Here is a 25226-nt window from a genome sequence, read left to right on the forward strand (position 1 = left end):
AACTTACCCAAGATGATTATGACGATGATTACTATTATTTAACTGAAGTCATGATTACAAATGCCTTTATTTTAATGCATTTTTATCCGCCGGGATGATAGAATTGACGTCATTATGTGAGGGCGTACAAGAACTGGTGAACCGTTTTTTTGAACTGGTGCATTGAAACGAACTGTCCGAAAGAACCAGTTTGCGGAAAAGAACCGGACTTCCCATCACTAAAGGCTGCACTCCGCTACTGGTTATTTCTGAGATTTTGGATAAGTGAGATTAGAGTGTTTTGTTATTGTATCCAAACAAAGCTCTTGTAAAGGATCAGACATTTTCTGAATGGGGATGGGGAGCAGCAGCTCATTTGCATTTAAAGGGACACACACAAAAACGGAGAGTTTTTGCCCACACCCAAAACGAGGCAAATTTGACAAGCTATAATATATGATCTGGGGGGTATTTGGAGCTGAAATTTCACAGACACATTCTGGGGACATCATACATTTATATTACATCTTGTGAAAAGAGGTAAATGTAAATTCAAGTAAATGTTTAATTGTCCATCTGACAGTAAAATTAAAATGTGAATTTTTAATAAACTTGAATCCAAATTTCATGTAAATGTTTAAAGGGGTGGTATAATGCCCTTTTCACAAGTGGTTTCTGATGTCCCCAGAGTGTGTATGTGAAGTTTAGCTCAAAATACCCCACAGATATTTTTATCTAGCATGTTAAAATTGTCACTTTTTGAGGGTGTACAAAAACGCACTGTTTTTGTGTCTGTCCCTTTAAATGCAAATGAGCTGCTGCTCCCGTCACAGAGGGCGGAGCTTCAAGTATGTTAGCAGCTCCGATTACCTCACACAGACACACTGAAAATTTCAAAAACTTGAGCCTTTTATGTTCAAACCGGAGTCAGACAAAGATTGAGAGACTCAAGAGGAAGTGACAACATGTAGAAGCAACAGGACATTTCTGAATGGTTAGTTGATGAATTTATATTGCTGATGTGGAGTTAACTATCTTCTAGTCATTGATTAGCATATTCTGATAATCTATAAATCCGTTCCTGGGGGCAGGGTTTATGTAAATGTGGGGGTTTGTGTTGTCACTAACCTGGGAGGAATGTCGTCTAGTCCCTACCAGCCGTTTGTTGTAGTCCTTAAAAAACTATTTCTTTAAAAGCAAATATATTCCTTTGCTTTGAACTTTGAGCGTTGTAACTTTGCAGATGTTGTTTATGCTCAAACAGCAACATTACACCCTAACTAAAGTGAGAAAAGTGAAATCATAATCAACCACCCCTTTAATTGCCCATCTATTTAAATATGACTCTGCAAATCCATTAAAATAATTTACAACAACTTTGAACAACTAGGCCAGGCCTAATGAATTGTGATTTTTTTTATATCAACATGCATGCTTGTAAAAGATGCATAAATCTCAACTGTAACAATGAAAATACAGACAAATGCATGTGCAACAGCAATAACGTTTAACTAATAATAACTAATAACCCTTCTTATCTACTCTTAACATAATATAAATATCATTATGTTGGTTTATTAATATTGAAGACTAGGCTATATGCTTAAAATGTAGCTCTGTTTGACACATTTTGTATCAGGGGGTCCCATGTTTCTATCATCTAAGGGAAGCTTGCACTGAAAAACAATGAAAACATCTGCCCTGCATGTTATTAAGTGCTCCTTAATGGTGGTTTTAAACACACAACAGCCATCATTAAGTATGTGAGGGCGACCTTTAAACCATAAAGTTGAGTTGTTTCATCTGTAAAGCTTTTTCCCTCCTTTCCCTTTTGCAAAAGTGAAAGTGAAAGCACAGAGCGAGCACACATTCGAAAGCTTATTTATCGTTAGGCCCAACCCCCAAATATTTTTGCTTTATTGCTTCTTATAAAAGATGAAAAATACAAACTACAAATATAGAAAAAACAAGCTAAATTATCTAGCAAATAGGAAATATTTTGACATAATCACTATGAGGTGCAGGTGCTATAGGTACAAACTATGCAGGTGTTCAGAATTTATAGACCTTACTTAAGTTTCAGTTTCTCAAAAAGTGTGCAGCTATTGATTCCAAAATGGAATGGCTTTCAAAATGGAATTCAGATGGCTGAAAAAACAAAGGCGCAAGATGAATTGATACACAAAACACATAGCCTATATACATATAACATAGGCTATGACCAAAAAACAGATTACAGAGCGGAATGTAAAGCATATTATGGTATGATGTTATGACGTGCCTTTTGCATTTTTCGTATCAGGCCCATTATTTTGTTTTATTGTTTCTTAGGATTAAAAAAAATTAATTGTTTTCACATATGTTACAACAAAGCCTGTAAAATATAAAAAGCTTATTTATCGTTAGGCCCAACCCCCAAGTATTTTTGCTTTATTGCTTCTTATAAAAGATTAAAAATACAAACTACAAATATAGAAAAAACAAGCTCAATTATCTAGCAAATATATAGGAAATAATTTGACATAATCAAACAATGCAGTTGTTCAGAATTTATAGACCTTACTTAAGTTTCAGTTTCTCAAAAAGGGTGCAGCTATTGATTCCAAAATCAGATGGCTGAAAAAACAAAGGCGCAAGACGAATCGATACACAAAACACCTATATACATATAACATAGGCTATGACCTAAAAACAGATTACAGAGTGAAATGTAAACCATATTATGGCATGATGTTATGATGTGCCTTTTGCATTTTTCGTATCAGGCCCATTATTTTGTTTTAAAAAAATGCATTGTTTTCACATACGTTACAACAAAGCCTGTCAAATATATATATATACATGATCAAATGTCTAGCAAATATATATTTTGACATACTGATTCTTTTTTTACCTTGTCAGCAGGTAGGCTATCCAACAGTGTTGAGGTAAATGAAACTGCGCTGGTGTGGAGAATTTATAGACTCAAAACCTCATTTAAGTTTCAGTTTCTCGAAGAGGGTGGAGCTATTCTAAAATCAGGTAGCTATGGAAAAACAAAGGACCTACATGAATTGAAATTGATACACAAAACATTTAAGCTATTTACTATTCATCAAGGTTTGCTGATGCACCTATAAAATGACCATGCCTTATTGATACTGCAGATATAGATCAATAGCCAGTTATATTGTTTGTGAAGCAGCCATGTCAGAATGTTAGACTGAAGCAAAATACAGAAGGCTGAATATGTGCAAACACAATAGGGGTTTGTGAGCTACAATTATAGGGTCATATTGTGAGCACATAACAACTTATTATGTCTGTTCTTCACAGAAACCAATCATATTTCTTCAGAAATCTTGAAATAAAGAACACGTATCATGTGAATGACTTTTAATTTTTTTGCCCTGGTTGATGTCTAGTTTTGTTGTTTGTAAAGAACAGTGTGGACATTCTGCTAAATGTACCATTTTGTGTTCCATGGAAGAAAGAAAAAAGTTTGTGTCAAAGTCTACTTCAACAGATAACTAAGCCAAAATCAGCAGTTAGCTCAGAACTGGAGCCAAGGTGGAATCTTAATATTAGAGCATGGGTGTTACTTGCATTTCTGTGCTCTGATACCTATGACACAACATTTGTCAGATGACAGATTAAAGAAACGATCAGTGAGCCCCACCTCCCTGTTATAAGCTCTTGCCATGTGTGACGTGTCATTGTGTCTTTCTAAAAGTATCTTATTATGGCAAGCCGTTTTAGCATTTAATGCCCCTGGCTCTTCAAGTCGTAATTTAGTTCAGCCATTTGGCAACTCAAAGCCAAAGAAAGTGTAGGGAAAATGTGCCCTTTGCAGCCTCTGGGCTCACCAAGCCTGCACTCAGTGTTAAAAACACAGCTTTTTCACCAATGTTACTCTGATTGAGAATATTCACACATAGACACACACAAATTTACACGTTGTTGTTGTTGTTGTTGTTGTTGTTTAAAGATCCACATGTTCTTTACACAGGTAGTGTGTTCAATAAAGGGCATATTGCATGTTAGAGTACCCAGTGAGTCAATGTTTAGAAAAATAATATAGGAACTAGATTCTCTTTAAATATATACTTATAAAATGCTATTAAGGCTTCTGGACTCGTTTTTGTGAGAGAATTAGATTAGCATCTGAAAATGCCAAACCGGAAGTGATGTAACGGGAGGGAGTGCGGCAAGCAATGGATCACAATGACCAAAAGAAGTCTTCCTGACCTGCAGAACAGGAAGAGGGGAGGGTCGAGTCCCGCCAAGGTCGGACCGCCTTCCAAAGTGCTCCGAGTTTCCCCCCAGCGGCCCTGTTCAGTTCCAGCCGAGGGAGAAAATGTTGTTGTTTATGTTGTTGTTGCGAGTGTAAGCAGCGAGCCTGCTCAAATCTGCGCTCCCTTACACTCGACCGCTGTTATAGCGAACCCAATAAGAAACAAAAATACTCAACAAAAGAGCATTCTTTCTCTTCCGCACCACACAAAATACTCATAGCCGGCACCCTGCTGAAACGCAGCCCACTGCCTCTCGACACTATAAAACCCCTGGCCAACTGGGCAGAGGCTTTGGAAAGCCATCCCTGGTGTGTCACAATGGGTTATAAACACAATAGAGCAAGGCTACTTGCTCCAATTCACTCGCAACCCATCCTGCTTCACGGGCATAAAACACATTTCAGTAATGAGCAACGTGTCTCACGTCATCTGCGCCAAAGTTGTGAGCTTATTGAAAAAAGGGGCTATAGAGGCAGTGCCACCAGCCCAGAGCGAGTCAGGTTTTTATAGCCACTACTTCCTTGTTCCCAAAAAAGACGGCGGCCTCAGGCCCATTCTAGACCTTAGACATCTAAACAAGGCCCTTATCAAACGGCCTTTCTGAATGATAACTCTGAAGCAAATCCTCGTGCAGATTCGCCCAATGGATTAGTTCTTTTCAGTGGATCTGAAAGATGCTTACTTTCACATCCAAATAGCGCCGCATCACAGACCGTTCTTAAGATTCGTGTTCGACGGGACAGCTTACCAGTATACAGTCCTGCCATTCGGACTGTCTCTGGCCCCCCGCACTTTTACAAAGTGCATGGATGCAGCACTCTCCCCTTTAAGACAAATGGGAATGCGCATTTTGAACTACCTCCACAACTGGCTCATTCTGGCCCGGTCAGAGGCGGAACTGAATTTCCACAAATCCGTGGTCCTCAGCCATCTAGAATGCCTGGGTCTCAGAATAAACACAGCCAAGTGCTCATTGCTGGCCACGGCTGTATCAGAGCCCTGGCTCCCTGGTCAACACCCAGTCTCTTCGAGTCTGGGATGAACTTGGGGACAGTCTCGAGACAAATAGTAGTCACCACGGATGCCTCCAACACGGGTTGGGGCGCTCTGTGCGAGGGTGAACTGGCCTTCGGCTCATGGTCGAGCACGGAGGCACGGTTGCACATCAACTGCCTAGAAATGATCGCAGTAGTGCTAGCCCTCAAGACCTTCCTACCACGTCTCTCAGGTCTCCACGTCCTGGTCCATACGGACAACACAACAGTGGTCTCCTACACAAACCGCCAAGGCGGGCTCAGGTCGAGACGGCTGTACAAACTGGCCAGAGATCTCATCCTATAGGCGAACGACAACCTGCGCTCTCTAAGAGCAGCGCACATGCCGGGCATACTGAACCAGGGAGCAGACATGCTGCCCAGGGGCCAAGTGTCCCCCGAGGAATGGACTCTCCACCCCAAACGGTTCAAATGATATGGAGTGTTTTTGGGAGGGCAGAGGTCGACCTCTTCGGCTCCGAAGACAACTGTCATTGCCCAACAACTTTCACTTTATGCTTTTCCTCCGGTCTCGCTTCTCCCCCAAGTCATAAAAAGGATCAGAGAGGGCAGACATACAGTCCTACTAGTGGTCCCTCTCTGGCGGACCCAACCTTGGTTCCCCGAGATGATTCAGCTGCTTGTAGCATCCCCTTGGCCAATTCCCCTGAGGAAAGACCTCCTTTCCCAGGCAAACAGGACGATCTGGCACCCCCGTCCCAAACTGTGGGCACTACATGTGTGGTCCCTTGACGGGTACTATCCTGAGTACTATCAGCTTCTTCTACCAGGTGCCTCTATGCTCTTAAGTGGTCTGTGTTCTCTAGCTGGTGCGCAGCCAGAAACCAGGACCCGGTCTCGTGTGAAGTATCACAAATACTCTCATTTCTTCAAGAGCTGTTGGATGCAGGCCATTCTCCATCCACGCTTAAAGTCTATGTGGCAGCCATCGCAGCTTTTCATGCACCGATGGCTGGCCAGTCAGTGGGCAGGAACGACATGATTGTCCACTTCCTGAAGGGAGCCAGGAAGCTCAACCCCCCACGGCCCCCTACGGTGCCCTCCTGGGACCTATCAATGGTCCTTCGAGCACTGAAGGGGCCCCCGTTCGAACCGTTGCAAACGGCCGAATTAAAACCACTTTCGCTGAAAACTGCATTACTGCTAGCCTCATGACCTCTATGAGCCCGGCCCTTCACAGTTTGCCCTGTACTACAAGTACATAACCCTTCACTAGGATGGTGGCTCGCCTCAGTGAGCCCAGCCCTTTACAGTTAGCTCTTGGGGTCCGTGCTCAGACACAGCGGTGCTGCAAGCACACAAGTCCCTTCATCATGATTGTGGCTGGCCTCAGTGAGCCCGGCCCTTCACATTATGGGTCTTTGCCCCCTTATATATCAATAAACTCTAGCTTGGGACCCTTATTAGCGTCCCAACTTGGGTGGTGTACATGTCGTTGCACGGCATGACTGAATAGGTTCTCCTAGCGTCTTAAGCTAAGACGCAGTTCTACTGACCATTCGTACTCGGTTAGTACGTAACCTCGGTTCCCTGAGATAAGGGAACGAGTGCTGCATAGACGGCCATGCTATGGTGCGAACGACTAGCAATCGTTGCTTCAGTCAATAAAAACCTGAATCCATGGCAATTTGAGTGTCTTTTATAGGCGGATTCCCCCTGGAATTTCCCTGGAGATTCCCCTGAGCTCAGTTCGGTGGGCTTCGCACTGATTGGTTTGCACAGTTACGCCGCTCTGCCATTCGTTCGTGCAGTTCCCACTGACCAGCCAATAGCGTGCGAGTAAGCCTCAGCACTATATGGCTGTGCAGTAGCACTGCGTTATTTTATAAAGGCTTCAGTGTTTAGGAGAAAGGAGTTTTCCCCTAGCGTCTTAAGCTAAGATGCAGTACTCGTTCCCTTATCTCAGGGAACTGAGGTTACGTTAGTAACCTGTTTTACCTATATCATTAAAATATTGTAACATTGTTATTATAGCCTAGTAAAAACCACATTATATTTAATTTGAGTTGTTATTTTTAACCTTTAATAATTATACCAGCTGACAGAGCTCTCTGTATGTTTACAGCATTAGTTTAGTTTTTTTTTCTTGAGAAAAATTAACATACTGTACCTAATATTTATCCAAATGAATCAATATTGAATCAATAGCGGAATCAAATCACAAGATTTGAATTGAAATCGTGAAATTTGTGTTAAGCAATAATAAAAACAGTAGCCTACCAGTCATTGTACCATGTAAACATTGTAACATGTTGTCACTAAACTTAACAAAATTCTGTTTAGTTACCAAAAATGATCAACAGACTGAGTTTATTTATACAAAGCATATGTTATATCCTGCTTAAATGTCCCTGCTTGTCTGGACAGAATGTTCAAAATATCTTATTTTCATGAGCATATAAATGTTCTTATTTATTGTTCTATTCATTTTATACTATTGTACTATTGAGACAATAACAAATTTGCAGTAATGCAAAGATGTCATTATTTAATTGTGTAAAAGATATTATTTTAATTCGAAAACACTGTGCATTTAGTTGTTGTTGCTAGTTTGAGTTGAGAAATACACATTTCAGTATAATTACTAATCTGTGCAATTTCCTTGAGAACCAAGCAAGTTGACTCATGAAACCGTTTATTATATCGCAATCGCAATATTGACCTCAATAATCGCAATATGACCTCAATAATCGCAATATGACATTTTCCCCAAATCGTGCAGCCCATATATATATATATATATATATATATATATATATATATATATATATATATATATATATATATATATATATATATATTACAGGCTTTGTTGTAACGTATGTGAAAACAATTCAGCTTTTTTAATAAGAAACAATAAAACAAAAATACTAGGGGGCCTGAAACGGCACGTCATAATAACATCATATCATAATATGCTTTACATTCCGTAATCTGTTTTTAGGTAATAGCCTATGCAACCCAGTCTCTTACTACTGCGTATCTATACCACGAGTTTTCATTTTCATTTTGTATTTACACGCCAAAGTCACATTTCGCGTTCATATGGTACGCAAAACCCTCCCGTTAAACTTCTATTGACGGAAAATGCGTATGCATTGCACGCAGTCACATTTTGCGTTCATATGGTAACCTACCTCTGTTTGCAAGAGTGGAAAAGCTTATCTGACATTATCATGTCACATGACATCAGATACTCAATTATTTTGTCGTAATCAGATCAGTTACACTGCCCTACCCGTTTGCATGTAAATCATTTTCATACGATTATTGCTTGCTATTAAAGACATACTTTTATTCATAGAAATGCCCACATATCAGTGAACTTATAACATAAAAATGCTTTTAACATTTAATTATGCAACACTCTTTACAGAAAAATATCCCACAGTTATGGATAAACTCACAACATCATCATCAAGTGCTGTGCTGGGCACATTGGGTCCTCCAACGTATTCGATCCGTGGCCAAGTTCTCCACATCTTCCCATGGGACACTGACATTCTTCAGGTCTTCGTGAAACATCTGTCTCCGTGTCTTCCTTGGTCTTCCCTGTCTCCTGCATCCTCCTGGCGGTGTCCTCTTCATCACTGTGTTTGGGTGTTGTTGTTTGGGCATGCGTAGGATGTGTCCAGCGAGGTGCAGCCTTTGCTCTGTCTCAGTTTCTGAAAGTCTTCATGTGAAGTCCCACTCCTCCTCGTGATCTCTTTGATATATGCAGAACCAATGTTGAAAATAGTGATTTATCTTTTTCCATATTGTTAAAGCATTTTGTTTTCTCTTTCAGCTTCATAAACTGTACTTGATTTCTGCCTAATGCCTTTATAAAAAAGGGTCAGTGCTCATCAGGTGTTTTGCTAAAGGACATATTCATTGCATAGTTACAATAAAAGTGACCAATAATCACAAGGATATAGAATGAAAGTTGAGAATGTAAAATGTTGTGCTTATATTTTTGCCTGTTTGTTCTTTAAAGCAAAGAAACAAATGTATTTTCACATAACAAAGTTGAATCTCATCTCTTGGTTTGTAAATATATAACTTCATCATAGCAATTTTTTAACGTTAATGTATGTGTTACTATAATAGATCGCCCCTGTATCTGGATATTTTTAATTAACTGATTTTTATACTTTTGTGCTGTAGTTTTGGCGCTACATTTGTCTTTAAACAGTTTGACATTAAATATTGGAATATGCTTTCAAAATTGTGTCCATTCATTTGTGCTTTTGTTACATTTATTTGAATATAATTGATATACCTTTAATATACTATACATACACTGTAAATGTTAGAAGCACTTTAGAACATAATTATCTTTAATTAAAATACTGCAAAATTACCCTGCTGTAGGACATTGCTTAGAAAAAAGTTTCTCTTTCAAATTTATGCATCAGTCTAATCAAAAAAGCAAATTTGTAGCATTGATCATGTGAACTCGTTTTTGGATGGTAACCACACAACGGAGTATTTTGTTTTTAAATATGAGTTTTATAATTTAATTAGAAGGAATACATGTTTAACAGCCTAAATATACAATATTTAAGGAATCTATCCCTGCAGGCGGAACCAGAAGAGATGTGTCATCATTTACCATAAATGGGCATGTAACTGTGACGCATCTGTTCAGCTGGGTTGTTAAAGTGTTGTTTAATAAAGTATGGTGAATATTGTGTATTGAAAGTGGTGTTTGGTACAGTAAATAAAAAAAAAAATATTTTAGTTTATTTATTTAGTATTTATTTTTAATTTAGTTTTAGTAGTTTTAATTTTAATTTAGTAATTTAGTAGTAATTTAGTACTTTAGTAATTTAGTAATTTAGTTTTAAATTCATAATTTAAAAACAACTACATATAACTAATGACCATGATTATTTTACTTAGGACATAAAAACTTAGATCTGGTTAATGATATTTGGGACAACAATGCAACATAAGTTGCATATACTTGCATGTATGTCACGTTTCAGTGAAATAAAGGGAAACTAAATTACAAGAGGCTGCGGTGGGCTATCTTACTATAATTGCATAATTGAAGATGATCCATGCTGATCATTCTAGTACATCTACTACTGCTTTTCAAATGAAAGCATAGACATTAATGATGTCAGGCATATAAGCAGCAATCAGAAGGGGTGAAAAGGAAATTCTGGCACTGTTTTTTTTTTTTTTTTTTTTGTTATACTGAATGGTGCATTATCCTTGTGTAATAGTAATAGTGTGTGTAGATCTGTGTAGATTGTACTGCCCTTCCACCCCCAGGGGCCCAGCAACGGCCCCCAGAAGAGCAAAAAAAAAATGCACATTTCAAATGGCTGTAACTCAAAGTCCGGTTAGTGTATCAAAGAGAAAATCGGCAGGACAGCTGCTTATGCTATGTTTAATAAATAATGTTGGCCACAGTTTTCAGACATATATGGAAAGTTGGCATAAAGGTTATTTTTAAAGTGCTCACAGTAAAATATAAAATTTCAGCCTGTCCCTCATATATGTCATAAAGGTTTGCACAATGAACAAATTTAGATATCCAGTTGTCCATTAAATATATTATTTATTTAACATTTATTGTTTCATTACTAAACGTTTTAAACTACATTACCCACATGTCTCTGTCATTCTATCAATGGAACCGGAAGCATGGAGCTGTAGTTCATTGAAATGTGCAGACATGCTTAGGGTTAGGATCTCAGTAAAGGAGTAATTTCTCACAACATAGAGACACTTTATAGTTAGCTTAATCTATAACTAACGTAATAATAACACCAAAACATACTTTGTAACATGAAGCGCCGTTTTATATGTGTTAAATGATTGTCCAATCACAGCGAGTTCTGCGATAAAGTCACAGCCAATAACAACCCAGCTGAACAGATGCTCACAGTTACATGCCCATTTATGGTAAATGATGACAGATCTCTTCTGGTTCCGCCTGCAGGATAGATTCCTTAAATATTGTATATTTAGGCTGTTAAACATGTATTCCTTTTAATTAAATTATAAAACTCATATTTAAAAACAAAATACTCCGTTGTGTGGTTACCATCCAAAAACGAGTTCACATGATCAATGCTACAAATTTGCTTTTTTGATTAGACTGATGCATAAATTTGAAAGAGAAACTTTTTTCTAAGCAATGTCCTACAGCAGGGTAATTTTGCAGTATTTTAATTAAAGATAATTACATGTACTAAAGTGCTTCTAACATTTACAGTGTATGTATAGTATATTAAAGGTATATCAATTATATTCAAATAAATGTAACAAAAGCACAAATGAATGGACACAATTTTGAAAGCATATTCCAATATTTAATGTCAAACTGTTTAAAGACAAATGTAGCGCCAAAACTACAGCACAAAAGTATAAAAATCAGTTAATTAAAAATATCCAGATACAGGGGCGATCTATTATAGTGACACATACATTAACGTTAAAAAATTGCTATGATGAAGTTATATATTTACAAACCAAGAGATGAGATTCAACTTTGTTATGTGAAAATACATTTGTTTCTTTGCTTTAAAGAACAAACAGGCAAAAATATAAGCACAACATTTTACATTCTCAACTTTCATTCTATATCCTTGTGATTATTGGTCACTTTTATTGTAACTATGCAATGAATATGTCCTTTAGCAAAACACCTGATGAGCACTGACCCTTTTTTATAAAGGCATTAGGCAGAAATCAAGTACAGTTTATGAAGCTGAAAGAGAAAACAAAATGCTTTAACAATATGGAAAAAGATAAATCACTATTTTCAACATTGGTTCTGCATATATCAAAGAGATCACGAGGAGGAGTGGGACTTCACATGAAGACTTTCAGAAACTGAGACAGAGCAAAGGCTGCACCTCGCTGGACACATCCTACACATGCCCAAACAACAACACCCAAACACAGTGATGAAGAGGACACCGCCAGGAGGATGCAGGAGACAGGGAAGACCAAGGAAGACACGGAGACAGATGTTTCACGAAGACCTGAAGAATGTCAGTGTCCCATGGGAAGATGTGGAGAACTTGGCCACGGATCGAATACGTTGGAGGACCCAATGTGCCCAGCACAGCACTTGATGATGATGTTGTTATCCATAACTGTGGGATATTTTTCTGTAAAGAGTGTTGCATAATTAAATGTTAAAAGCATTTTTATGTTATAAGTTCACTGATATGTGGGCATTTCTATGAATAAAAGTATGTCTTTAATAGCAAGCAATAATCGTATGAAAATTATTTACATGCAAACGGGTAGGGCAGTGTAACTGATCTGATTACGACAAAATAATTGAGTATCTGATGTCATGTGACATGATAATGTCAGATAAGCTTTTCCACTCTTGCAAACAGAGGTAGGTTATGAGGTGTGGAGAGACATCATGTATCACTGGAACATAAACAGACGGGGACCAATTTGCAATTAATATAAACTTTCTGACAGTGTGTGGGACATCCGACTACTTTCCAAGAAGGGGCTCAACTGATTTACAAATATCGCGATAAATACGTACAGGAATTGAGGCAGTAGCCAATGACAGCAATAGGAGTAAAAGCTGCAGGATTATGTAGGAGTATACAAATATGTACGAGTATCGTACGAATTTGACAACTTGTTAAATCTTGTGAATTATTAAGACCTTCAGACTATGTTCGTACTGATTGGGCTATGGGTTTTGTGAGAAAAGGTTTAAGAAACAACAAATGCTTGATAAATTATTTGATTTAGGGTTAAAAACAACACATACATTGCGAATATTTACCTATGCAGCTTTCCGTCTCCTCCGGTTACTTGTCCTCAAACAATATGGGGCTGACTGAGTCCGAAAGGCCCTTTTGGTCTTTTCAGCTGAAATAAATACTACAGGAAATCATAATAAAAAATAAATAAATCAAAAAAAATTTTTTAAAGGGGCTAGGGTTTTTCTTGTAGATCATATTCTTCTATGATGGAAACAAGATTAATTGCGTTTTTCTTTTTTATCACTTTGAGGGCTTTTGTATTATGAAACAAATTCACCATTAAATGCACAAAACAGTGGCTTCACCTTCTGGTAGGCCTAGATTTATAACATTTTCCAAGCATGAGGATATTGTTAACCAAGTTATCTTTGTTATTGTTCATTATAAGTCCATAGATAATGTCCTTTGCGGTGAAGTCTTCAAGGTGAGGTATCTTTGGGTAAAGCCATCCTAAATATCAGACCATAAGGCCTCCACATACAGTGAAAAAACAAATGCTCCGTGGTTTCAATATCATCACAAAATAAACAGATTTGGATTTGACTCCAATAAATAAGTCATAAATATTCACTCGATGGATATATCTCATTTAAATTTTTTTAATTAATTTCTTTAACTTTGGGAGGTAAAGGAAATTTTAAATATTTTGTTCTAAGTATATGAATGGTGTCTTTTGAGAAATTATGTGAAACTGAGTTTCTATAAGCTACTATAGGATAAGAAATGTTGAATCTGTTTCTAACAGTTTTGTTAGAAAGTTGTCTTCCTTTAAAATCACGGCCTTCAACTGAAAGTGCGGGGAGATGTGGGATCATGGAGACAGAATAAGAGAGAATTTCTTTAATTAGACATACAACAGAATTAGGGATGGCTTTAGTAATAGATTCAAATTTGCCCCAATTGCAAATGAGATTATATTTAACACAAAAATCTTCATATGATATAATTTAACTATTATATCGATTAAATGGGACACTGACCAAATACCTTTCTCCATCCAGTTCTTGTCATTCAGTGATTTGTTTCTAACCGTAATATATCTATTATCATAAAGTTATGATTATATAAAATCTTCCAGTATAACAAGACCTGTTGATTAAATTGGGATAATTTAATTGCCAGACGTTGAACGGTAAAATCACAACTTAGTAAAAATTATATTCCTCCTAATTTCTTAAACAATTCTCTGGGAATATGAAACCAAACATGGTTTTAAAAAGGATTAACCAATTAATAAAATTAAGTTTAATTAATAATTAAGTTTTTTTCAATTTAAAAAGAACCAATTAATTTTCAGGGTTTCATTTATAGAATCAAAATCAATGGCTTGTAACCCTCTGTTTTTAAAATCTTTTGTCATCTCTACACTTCTAATGTAATGGGTTTTCTTTCTCCATATGTAACCAAACCTAATTGATTTTTTTAATTGCTCTATTTGAAATAGCTATGCAGGATAGATTAATCTTGAAATGCTTTCCATCTTAGTCAAAAATACTCTACCTAATAAGCTTATATCTTGCAATTAGCCAAGAGTTAAGTTTAACTTGACATTTATCTAATACTTTCCACACATTAATATTGTCACGGTGTGGGTTTTGTGTCTTGTTCTTGTCTGTCATGTGTTCCCCTGTCTTTTCATGTTTAGCTGTCTCCCGTTATGTTGATTAGTCTTCCCAGGTGTTTATTATTTACCACGCCCCCTTGTTATCTTGTTTAGCTTGGTTGTCTGTGTATTTAAGCCCTGTGTTTTAGTTCAGTCATTGTGAGTTATTGATGTTGTTAGGTTGCATGTTCTTTGTTCTGTTCCGAAGTCTTAGTCTGTGTCAAAGTTCTAGTTTATTTAATAAAAAACACTGCTGCACTTGGATCCTGCTTCTTGCTTCCTGCTCTGCATCGTAACAGAATAACTCACCACAAATGGATCCAGCAGTTGTGAGCAACCAGGCCCTAAGGAGATTCCTTGCTGCTCTATTTCAAGATGGCCAGTCCATTGAAAGGTATGTGAAGGACTTCTGGGCTTGCTGCCACGATGGGACCATGAAGGCCGCTCTACCATGGTCTCCCGAAGGGTCTTCACCGCCCTGGCCGCCCGCACGTCCTGCTCCGCCCTGGCCGCCCACGCTCCACGGCCCGCCTTGCCTATATCCTGGTCCCGGTTCCCAGTGCGGGCCTGGCCCTCCGTCCCTCCCCAAGACTGTCTCCGCTTCACCGCCCTCCTGAACCTTTTTTTTTTCTTCTGATGGGCGTCGGGAGTCGCCCATAGAGGGGGGGGGCTATGTCACGGACATTCAGTCACACATTACTTTTTGTCAAGTCACGTATCCAAGGTCATACACGTACGTACATTCATAAGAGTTAATAACAGTTCTTTGTTCCATCAATGTAGCAGAGAGAATCATGGGACTCCGCATGCAATCCTCCTGCCATTTTACTACATTAATCTAATTACTATGAATATAAGAAAATGCACACACACATAGAACATATTAAATTTCTTCCACATGACAAAATTGAAAATTAAATGATTTCATTTTCACGGTGACAATGCATCATCCCTGTCAAATTGAAAAATAAAATGCAATTGGTGATTTGTTTCATCTTCACTACCCATCTCGAGGCAAGACTGATCATTTTAAAATGGAAAGGCAAACGTTAAAAATGAAACTGAGAATACAGTTTTTACAAAGCTTTTATTAATCCTCATGCACTAATAATAGTGACACGATTCAAATTAAAATGTAAAGTTTAGTTTTCATTTTATTTCCTCTATTTCAGTTTTCATTTTCGAAGTCAACCTGTATGCAAATTAAATGTTAATGAGTGGGTGGGGCTTATTCTGAGAGTGTCTGAGGGTGAATGAGTGAGTGCGAGACGTGTAGTGCATACAAGTTATTGAAACTTTAATTTCATGATCATATTGTATTCGAAACAAGGCACGATGGCTAAATCTGTGAGCCAGCTTTGCCGGGAAGCTGCCCCAGCCTTGGAACAACAAGAGTTTTTATTAAAAATAATGAAGACTAAAGTAGCCTATCAGTCAACTTGCAATTAGGTCTGTGTATTTTAGAATATTGTCACCTTCTGAACCAGGGTTTTCCAAATAGGAGTTTGTGAGGGAACAATCAAAATAAAACACTGAATAAGAAAGACTGAATAAAAGAAAAAGCATTTTATTTGTTTACGTACATGTTATGTGACTATTAACCCACACCAGAGAACTGTAAACATGAAAATATGTCATTAAATTATTTAAATAGTAACTTAAAGGTTAACTAAACCCTAAAACAACTTTTTTTAGTTAATGATCTGTAAGACTGGGGCTTTATTGATGCTGTTCATTGATTCAAGTACATTTTTTTACGCAACACTCATTCCCTCATCTAGAGAGAACCGAGGTTACGTTAGTAACCGAGACGTTCTCTTACGAGAGTACTCTCGTGTTGCGTAAGCTAGCTTACGCTACGGGAACCCAATGTAAAACGCCGTGCATGCTGAGTGATTGTCCACCACATCGTCCCAAGGGCGTATGCCCGGGGTACACATGTGGTACATGGGGTGATAGTGGGTATTATCAAGGCCAACGAAGAGTGGGCTCAATGAATAATGGAAGGCAAGTTGCTTATGAGAAGCAGGTGCTTGGCACAATATAACAGTCAGGATAGACGTAAGTCGGCCTGAACTGAAGAGTGAAAGAGGTGCTTAACATGGTATAACAGTCAGGGAGGACCTCAGTCAGCCTGAACTGTAAATAACAGGGAGTTCTTAGCACAGAATATCAGTCAGGGTAGACATACCTGTACTGAAAACGACAGTTGGACAGAGTGCAGTCCACTCTGTAAGCATAACACGCAGACCCGCCGGAAAAATTCGAGCAGGGCTGCTGAGCTTTCATTTAGACTGATAGCAGTCTAGCCTGTAAAGCAGGGACTTCTAGGTTATAAAACCTTATGAATGTAGACGGATAGGCCCAGCCTGCCGCCGTACAAATATCATGAAGTGATATCCCTCTGGACCAGGCCCAAGAAGAGGCCATGCCTCTGGTGGAATGAGCTCTAATACCCAACGGGCATCGAAGGCCCTTGGACATATAAAGCCAGCGCAATAGCGTCGATTATCCACCTGGATAGGCTTTGTTTCGAGGTAGATAGCCCTTTGGTGCGGCCACCGAAGGAAACAAAGAGCTGTTCTGACTGTCTAAAGGCCACCGAACGGTCCACGTAAATTCTCAGCGCCCTGACCGGGCAGAGAAGATTCGCATCATTCTCGCTATCAGATCTAGGGAGAGCTGACAGGGAAATAAATTGTGCTCTGAAAGGGGTGGAGAGCACTTTGGGGACATAGCCATGTCTCGGTTTGAGGATGACTTTGGAGTCATTAGGCCCAAACTCGAGGCACGTGGCACTCACGGAGAGCGCGTGCAAGTCACCCACTCGTTTAACCGAGGCGAGCGCTGTCAGAATAATGGTTTTAAGCGAAAGATACCGCAAATCTACTGATTGTAGTGGTTCGAAGGGATCACCTTTCATGGCCTCCAGGACTGTGGAAAGGTCCCACACAGGAACCAAAGGGGGTCAAGGGGGGTTCAGTGAGTGAGGGGGGAGACTCGACCGGCGAAGCACGTGGGGACACAGCCGGCGTGTCTTTGCGGGGAAAAACATCGTCCGGGGGTCTCTGCGAGCGGCGCTTTTTACGGCGCGGCCCAAAGAGAGAAGCGGAGGGGTAGAATCCACGTCGAATGATGCCAGTCGAGCCCGCAGGGTCGACATGGTCATCATCTCGCACTCCGGACAGCCGCCCTGAGAGAGTGCGTGTTGAGTGTGGTTCCTGCCCAGGCAGGAAGCGCACAGGATGTGGCGGTCCCCGTCACTGAGCTGGGCTCTGCACGAGCCACACTTGGAACGAGGCATTTGCAGCAACGCCTCGTGCTGTTTTAGAAGGATAAAGTGTGTGTCGCGGCGGCGAACACACACAAGCTTTTAAAGGATATGGGCACCGGATAGCGCAGCAGGAACGACGGCTGAAGGCGGCGAGAAGGCGGCCGGCTTCTTCAGGCACTTATATCCGCGAAGCAGATGGCACGTCCCGCTGAGATGCTTTCTCTACGGCGCAGGCTTCCTTCCAGAGATCCAGCGATGTGAGTACTTCGCTGAAGAGATGAAAAATCAAGGAGCATCCTATCGGGACTGGGCTTATATAGACATAAGCCACTCCCATTCTGGCGGGACGTGACGTTCGAGGGCGCCCGCGCCCTCATTGGTGCTTACGTCACGAGCAGCCTCTCGAAAGGTTGCAGCAGTTGCCACAGAGCGACCAATAGGCGCGCTAGCTGCCTTGCCTAGGTCTGCTCTGTGCAGCAAATGCATTTTAAATTATTACAAAATGAAGGCTAATTTTTGGCTTCAGTATTCTCAAGAAAAGGGATTTTCCAGTAGCGTAAGCTAGCTTACGCAACACAAGAGTACTCTCGTAAGAGAACCCTGTTCTAAAGTACTGTAGAATTTTAGCCTTTTTTGTTTTGGGTGTCCCCATCGCATTTGCAAATCGCAGACCTGCAAATGTTTCCAGTGTGTTACAGGTTGTAGAAAAAGTGAATCATTTTTGAAGCAACTGGTTCAGTTGAATAATAGTTCCAGAAAGCCTCGTTTTTGTTAGGATTGTGCCATAATAGTTATTGCACATGCCCTAGATCTGAGAGTTGAGACCATGCTTTAAAACAGTAGAACATTAATATGTACTCAGTAAATAATAACTTATTTAATAACAAAATTAATGTGAAAGCTGTAAAAAGTCCATGGCTCAGTGTAAATAGAGAGAAAGAACTATGCCTTGTCTAAATTTCCTTGTGCCGCCTCCATAGGTTGCCTAATGTACGCCCGACTTTGAATCCGTGACACCATGCGGCGAGCATAGAAATCCCGATATTCAGGTGGCAGTTCTTCTAAGATGCCTAGAGTCCTCTCCAGTGCCTGCAGCGCTCGAGTAGCTGCTACTGGGTCTTTGTTTCCATATGGATCTTTCTTATCATAACTCTCAGGTGGAAGATGCTTCCAGAACACATTGACACCAACTCCAAACTGGAGAGCCAGGGTATTGTGAAACCAAAGAGCTGAGGAAATACAATTTAATTTCATTACATTTAAAAATATTGCAACTCTTTGAATGCAATTAGTTCAGCATTACTTCAGGTTATGAGTGCTGTGTGAAAGTATATACAGTAGTTTATCCAATATGTATAACTAGTTGGCGCGGGTAAAGAATCATACCTGGGATGAAGAGCAGGTCTCCTGGTTCCAGAACACACTCGTAGCGGCACGATTTCATAAACTCAGGATAACGTTGCAGATCAGGAGTGTCAATGTCCAAAACTTCAGACTTGTCCCCTAAAAAAATGACAATTCAACAATTATGCAGATGCATTTTAGCACATTAAAATCTAGTAGATCCAGCTTTATCACAGATATAATATGTCTTTAAGTGCATATAGATACAATTAATAACATTTTATAGTCTACACATAGTTGTCATTTGTAAAGTACTAAGGATCACCTGTGAGGTAGAGATGAAGGGCATCTTTGGGGCTGTAGAGAACAACACGCTTTCGTCCTGTAACCTGAGCTAGAAGGTTGTCCATTACCTGACGGTAAACATTAACTTAGCTGTCATAAGCCAAGAGTGCTTTACATTTTTTTACAACTTTACAAGAAACTGCATGGTCACATTTTCTTTGTCTGTCTTTCTGCAAAAAAGTGGCACAACCTGTAGTTATGTAGAACTCACATCATAGTGTGTCCACAGCTGTAGACCAGGGGAACTAATGCGAAAGACACTGGAGAAAAACTGCTCCGGCTCAAAGAACTGGGGTATATAGAAGTCCTCTGCCAGCTCAGGGAACTGCTTCCTTAAATCAGCAGGTTCCTCAAAGGGAAAGGACAAGAATATTTTCTAGGCATTCTACAGTGAATATACTGAGGCATATTACAGCTTTATTCAAATAAAACTCTACAGTCCCAAACAAGTAGGAAATTAATTTCTAATTCAAACTACCTTACGAACATCTTCGCCAAGTGAGCGCAAGTAATAGCTTTCATTCTGTTGGGAAAAAGAATATCGTGTTTGGCTCCCAAAAAAACTTGTGGGCCATAGCAAAATGATAAATAGGCTAAATATAGTATATGACTGCAATACAAATATAGATACATTAAAAATGGGTTAATGTGTCTTTAAGCGTGAAGCCAGAACTACTTCCAAACTTTGGAATTTAGCTTTAGAATCAAATGGCAAAATGCAATACATTTACACTTAAATATTTGAATATTAAAAATCTTACAGAATATACATCTTATCACACTGGAAATGCACTTTTTATAGATTAAAGGTAACAGTATTATAAACATTAAAGGTAACTAACCTGACTAATGAAGAAATCAGAGTGTTTTGCCTCTGCAGCTCTCTGAATAAACTTGTCAAATGGCAGTGTCCTGAAATACAGAATAATGTTTTAACTTACACAGTTTTTGTTAGACTCGTAATCTGTGTTAAATCACACACCTGTACACAAAGTTCTTATGCAGAAAGTCCATCCTGGGCTCTGGGGACACGTGCACTTTGACCTCGCGGTCTCCCCCTTTTTCTGCGAGATAACTCACCGTCCACGCGCGCACACAGGGCCCCAGGGGCACGCGCTTAAGAACCACTGGTCTGCGCTGAACGAGACGTGTGTTTCATTTACACGCAACACACAAACAAAACACTTTAAATTTCTGGTATTATACATAACACGAGTTACCAGAGGATATATGTCCCTCAAGAAAGTCTCTCTGTCCACATCGGTGTATACGGGCACCTCCAGCTTTTCCTGACAGTCCATTTCTGACAATCTAAGTTGACTCCATTCGCTGCACTTCTTATTATTATTTGGGCTTATTGGCGGTTCGCATTCGCTGCACTCTTTCGCCTTCCGAAACTGATAGGAAGTCCGACTCGTTTCCACGAGTCGATTCTTTCAAACAGTTCGTTTTAAAGAACCGGTTAAAATTCCGAGTCTATAAAACAGGCTCTAACTTAAATCAAGTAAAGCCACGTAGACATATATTGTTGTTTATTACTGTGTTTTTTATTCATAATGGTGATTAAATGAGTAGGTGAGTTGTTGACCCGAGAAGAACCTCTCAGAACCATTAGTCTAATTCGTTAACGAATCACTCAGCCCGTTTTGAGAACCGATTCAAATGATTCTATAAACCGACTCAAAAGAACAATTTGTGAACAAATTGGACACCGCTAATAGAACATGTGTTCAACGTATTCTTTTTACAAACAACACACATAATATACATTTAATTAATTTAAATAAAGTGTAAGTTTTTTTTTTGTCTGAAAAATACTGAGATAGTGTTGAAATCCGTTTTATTTGTCTGTAAGTTAAATGTGGAACTCTTCTCTCTTTTGTATGTTGTCAGTCGGATTTCCCTAACAGACGGCCCACTGAGGATGATGGGAGAAAGATGGCGCTGCCCTTACTGAGGTGCTGTAGCTGTAACAGGCCCGTTTCCATTCTGATCCGGTACTTTACATCAAAGCCGCATTTATTGAGTCAGTCCAGACGACTCGCACCCGTATCGTCTTCTGTGTGTAGTGTTCGTCAGTACAGCTCTGAACGGGGGAGACACAAACAGAACCAAAAAGTTGTGGTTGTCGGCATCCCGAACCCCTTAATCTGGTTCCGAACCCGCATCTACTTCTTTCTCATCCGAACATACTTCGACAAAGAGTTTAGCATCGAGGAGTTCTCGGAAGGAGCCAAACAGGTGAGTTATAGATGCCAATATGTGTCTTTATGTAATGTTATCACATCATGAACTAAACCGACGGCGTGTTTTTTTATTTAATTATTTTTTATTTTTAATTGCTTAACCGACGACATGTTATGGACACTAAATATGAATAATGTTAGTATATAACAGTACTTGTTAATAATAATTTTGCACTAAAAATTAATGTCTTAATTGATAACATTTTATAAGACTTTCCCCAACTGTCTTTTAGGCATTTATATAAGATTTATACTTTATGAATGAACAAAAAAGATGCATGTTAAAAGATGCATTGTAAATTTCATTGTATTTTTAGCCTGTATCAATAAATGCCAAATTGTAAACCTTATTTCACATTTTGTAAAGGATATGGAGCATTATTATGTTATACGTTTATACCATTTCAAATGTATGTTTTATTTTTATTTTTTTATTTTTTTACTTTTCATGCTTCTTTCTTTCTTACTTGATCTTTCTTATCTTTCTTGATCAATTGGCTGATTTGGGGAATTTTAATACACATAATTTTTGTTATGACAACTGTTTACTGTTTTGAGTTACATGATTTAAACTGAATATTAAAACGTCTCTCTCAGGCTTTCTCACACGTTTCAAGATTGCTGTCTCAGTGTCAGTTTGAGTCTCTTGAGGGATTAGTGGCTAAAGATGTAAGTACATGTCATGAAGATAACAATTATCCTATTATTTTCCTGTTGAAGATTATTTAATGTCAATAGGAGTATATTATGTTTATATAATAAACTCCCATAATATATGATTTATATTCTCTCCCATAGCTAATAGAAAAACTTGAGGAAAAATGCGCTCATCTGCCTTCGAGCCACCAGAGGGCGCTGTCAGCCGAGTCTGATGAGATCATGTACACAACTACTGGAGATGTGGGCATTTACTATGATGATAGCGGTGAGACCCTATAACAGGGATAGGCAACTCCGGTCCTGGAGGGCCACTGTCCTGCAGAGTTTAGCTCCAACCCTAATTAAACACACCTGAACAAGGCAATCAATGTTTTCAGGATTACTAGATAGATACAGGCAGGTGAGTTTTTATCAGGGCTGAAGCTAAACTCTGCAGGACAGCGGCCCTCCAGGACCGGAGTTGCCTATCCCTGCCCTATAAGCTTCATACCATGCAATATTCACCCAGGTAATATGTTTAATTATTGTTTGTGGGTGAGTAATTTAAGTAAAAAAAATAGCTTTGTAGCGTGCATCTAGCATATTCTCCTCCTTTTATCGGACTGGTTCTTATGAAAGCCAATTTAGGTTACTAGCCCCCAGTTTCACAGACAAGGCTTAAGCCTAGTCCCAGACTAAAATGCATGTTTGAAATGTTTTTACTGAAAGCAACTTGCACTGAGATATCTTAAAATATGTCAGTGTCATTGTTTTGGCTCAAGATGCACACCAGTGATTCTAAGGCAAATTTATAAAAGCTACTCGAATGTCCTAATTGAACTAAGGCCTACTCCTGGCTTAATCTAAACCCTGTCTGAGAAACCGGGCCAAGATGTTTTTAAAAAGATATCATTTTGTTTGAAGTAGTCCATAAATTCATATGTATGACAAAAATATTTGCAGTGTGTTTCTTTCATTTTCAGGGAGGAAATTTGTAAGTATTTTGATGCGCTTCTGGTACTTAACGAGTGCCAGAATTCCTGAAGATGATATGGAGGGAGCGAGAATTTTCCAGGTTGCCATTGGTGGAGAGGGAGAGAGTCCAGAGACCAAGAGATTGCTTACAGCCAATTATGAGTGAGTACTGTGATTACTCTTCATTGCTCGTGTATTGCGTCTTATAGTGAGATTGAGATGGATTGCAAGATTCTTTCTTATTAAATATTGTTTATGATAGTTTAAATTGCTTATACATATTGTGATTAAGAGAAGCTACCATTTACCTTGAGTTAATGTCCAGTAATATCAGTATTGTGTTATAATTGCAGTAAATATGTAAACATCAGTAAAAGTTATGTCTGTCTTGTTTTCTTTGTTTTGGCAGATTCCAAAGGGAGTTTACCCAGGGTGTGACTCCAGATTGGATCATCACAAGGATAGAACACTCAAAGCTTCTTGACTAAGTGTGCTGAATTTGGAGAGCAATATTTTTTTTTCCCATTCAATATTGCTCAACATGCCAAAAAATGTAGCCATGAATCTCTAACCCTCACTGGAAAAAACAACTGTCAGCTCCAGATACTCTCCATGGACAATAGAAAGTTATGAATGTTGGTTTCATGTGTGCTTCAGTGGATCACATCTCACTGATCTTAGATTAAGATTAGTGATTAATGTTCAGATTAATGTTTGTAAATTTGTAAGGCTCATTGAAAAAAAAAAAAACATTTTAAACTTATGAATCAGAATCAACTTTATTGGCCTACAAGGTATGAGCATACAAGGAATTTGTTGCCGGTTTAGAGCAAACCAACAGTGCTGGACTGAACGAGACATTAACTAATACTACATGACAGTAACATTGTAAACACATTTAGGAACACAACAGTTTTTTGGTGTCAGGTTGACTGCAAATTGTGCAAACTGTGCAATTGAACTGTAACATTGTATCAGAAGCATCTGAATAGCTTGGATCATTTGAAAGACAGGCTAATACAGATTGATGAACTGACCTTCTTTAACGGTTTTATCAGAAATTACATCTTATGCAAAACAGCTTTTTATTTAATATTAAAATATCATAATTCATCAAAATATTGTACATTTAAATTATTCTGGCTGAATATTAAAAAAAGGTTAGTTATTTTAATGGAATCATTATTTTGCCATATGTCATATATACAGTACAACTGAAAAAATAGCCTTTTTTATCGTTATTCTTTTTCTCTATTTGGTACAGGCTTGTTTTCTATTGAACATGTAATGCAGTACCTTTTAGAACTTTGTAACTTAAAGGGGGGGTGAAACACTCATTTTCAGTCAATCTCATGTTAATCTTGAGTACCTATAGAGTAGTACTGCAACCTTCATATCTCCAAAAAGTCTTTAGTTTTATTATATTTATAAAAGAAAGATAGGCAGTTCCGAGTCTTTCCGGAAAAAAACGAGCGGCTGGAGGCGTGCCGTGTGGGCTGTGCTTACGCGCCGATAGCTAACAACACACAGACATTTGAAGCAGACAAGCAGTTTTACTCACGGTTCCAACGCACGACCGTGAACCTTTATCATTGGGACTGCATCCTTAAGTATTAGACGATCTGCAAATCCGGCGTCGAACTGGGCTTTGGCGCTGTGATGATGGGCGAACTGCTTTCCGCTCTCTTGCTCTGGTCTACGGTTGCGCGCGCGCCCGCGCTCTTCCGATAGAAGTGCCCTTAGGACCCATATA

At 38.9% G+C, this 25226-nt stretch overlaps 3 protein-coding genes across 5 annotated transcripts in view; 1 reads left to right on the forward strand and 2 right to left on the reverse strand.

Annotated features, from left to right (window-relative positions):
* The window catches only part of LOC311087953 (uncharacterized protein), a 77168-nt gene extending 74189 nt beyond the window's left edge, over positions 1-2979 (reverse strand). For both annotated transcript variants that reach the window (XR_014607398.1, XM_084121489.1), the window contains exon 1: positions 2873-2979. The gene's annotated coding sequence lies outside the window, so the exon portion shown is untranslated. The remainder of the gene's footprint in view (positions 1-2872) is intronic.
* Positions 2980-16201: 13222 nt separating this feature from the next.
* On the reverse strand, positions 16202-21033 carry tyw5 (tRNA-yW synthesizing protein 5). Of its 2 annotated transcripts, XR_014607451.1 has the most exons (9): positions 20834-21033; positions 20596-20750; positions 20456-20525; positions 20092-20136; positions 19825-19962; positions 19594-19681; positions 19311-19427; positions 18539-19153; positions 16202-16481 (listed from the first exon to the last, which is right to left on the reverse strand). XR_014607451.1 is itself a non-coding variant. In XM_084121788.1 (8 exons), exons 1-8 carry the CDS (start codon positions 20912-20914, stop codon positions 18867-18869), a joined length of 981 nt encoding a protein of 326 aa, XP_083977914.1. In that variant the 5' UTR covers positions 20915-21033; the 3' UTR covers positions 16202-18866. The 2 variants fall into 2 exon arrangements, 1 of the variants encoding a protein (XP_083977914.1); XM_084121788.1 differs by having other exon boundaries at positions 16202-19153.
* Positions 21034-21509: 476 nt separating this feature from the next.
* Positions 21510-24647, forward strand: maip1 (matrix AAA peptidase interacting protein 1). The gene is made up of 5 exons (XM_084121961.1): positions 21510-21854; positions 22457-22528; positions 22658-22784; positions 23482-23635; positions 23883-24647. The coding sequence occupies exons 1-5, from the start codon at positions 21552-21554 to the stop codon at positions 23959-23961; spliced, it is 735 nt and encodes a 244-aa protein (XP_083978087.1). The 5' UTR covers positions 21510-21551; the 3' UTR covers positions 23962-24647.
* Positions 24648-25226: the final 579 nt, after the last annotated feature.

This window comes from Abramis brama (assembly GCF_963993115.1).
Source record: "Abramis brama genome assembly, chromosome: 8".
Lineage (NCBI taxonomy): Eukaryota > Metazoa > Chordata > Actinopteri > Cypriniformes > Leuciscidae > Abramis > Abramis brama.

Bases quoted from the DNA above. Each gene is read 5' to 3' on its own strand.
- maip1 (XM_084121961.1), top strand. From the start codon at position 21,552: ATGGCGCTGCCCTTACTGAGGTGCTGTAGCTGTAACAGGCCCGTTTCC. The intron at 21,855-22,456 runs GTGAGTTATAGA...CGTCTCTCTCAG, and splicing joins TCTCGGAAGGAGCCAAACAG to GCTTTCTCACACGTTTCAAG. The intron at 22,529-22,657 runs GTAAGTACATGT...TCTCTCCCATAG, and splicing joins AGGGATTAGTGGCTAAAGAT to CTAATAGAAAAACTTGAGGA.
- tyw5 (XM_084121788.1), bottom strand. From the start codon at position 20,914: ATGGACTGTCAGGAAAAGCTGGAGGTGCCCGTATACACCGATGTGGAC. The intron at 20,526-20,595 runs GTGTGTGATTTA...TCTGTATTTCAG, and splicing joins CATAAGAACTTTGTGTACAG to GACACTGCCATTTGACAAGT. The intron at 19,428-19,593 runs GTGATCCTTAGT...TCATTTTTTTAG, and splicing joins CCTTCATCTCTACCTCACAG to GGGACAAGTCTGAAGTTTTG.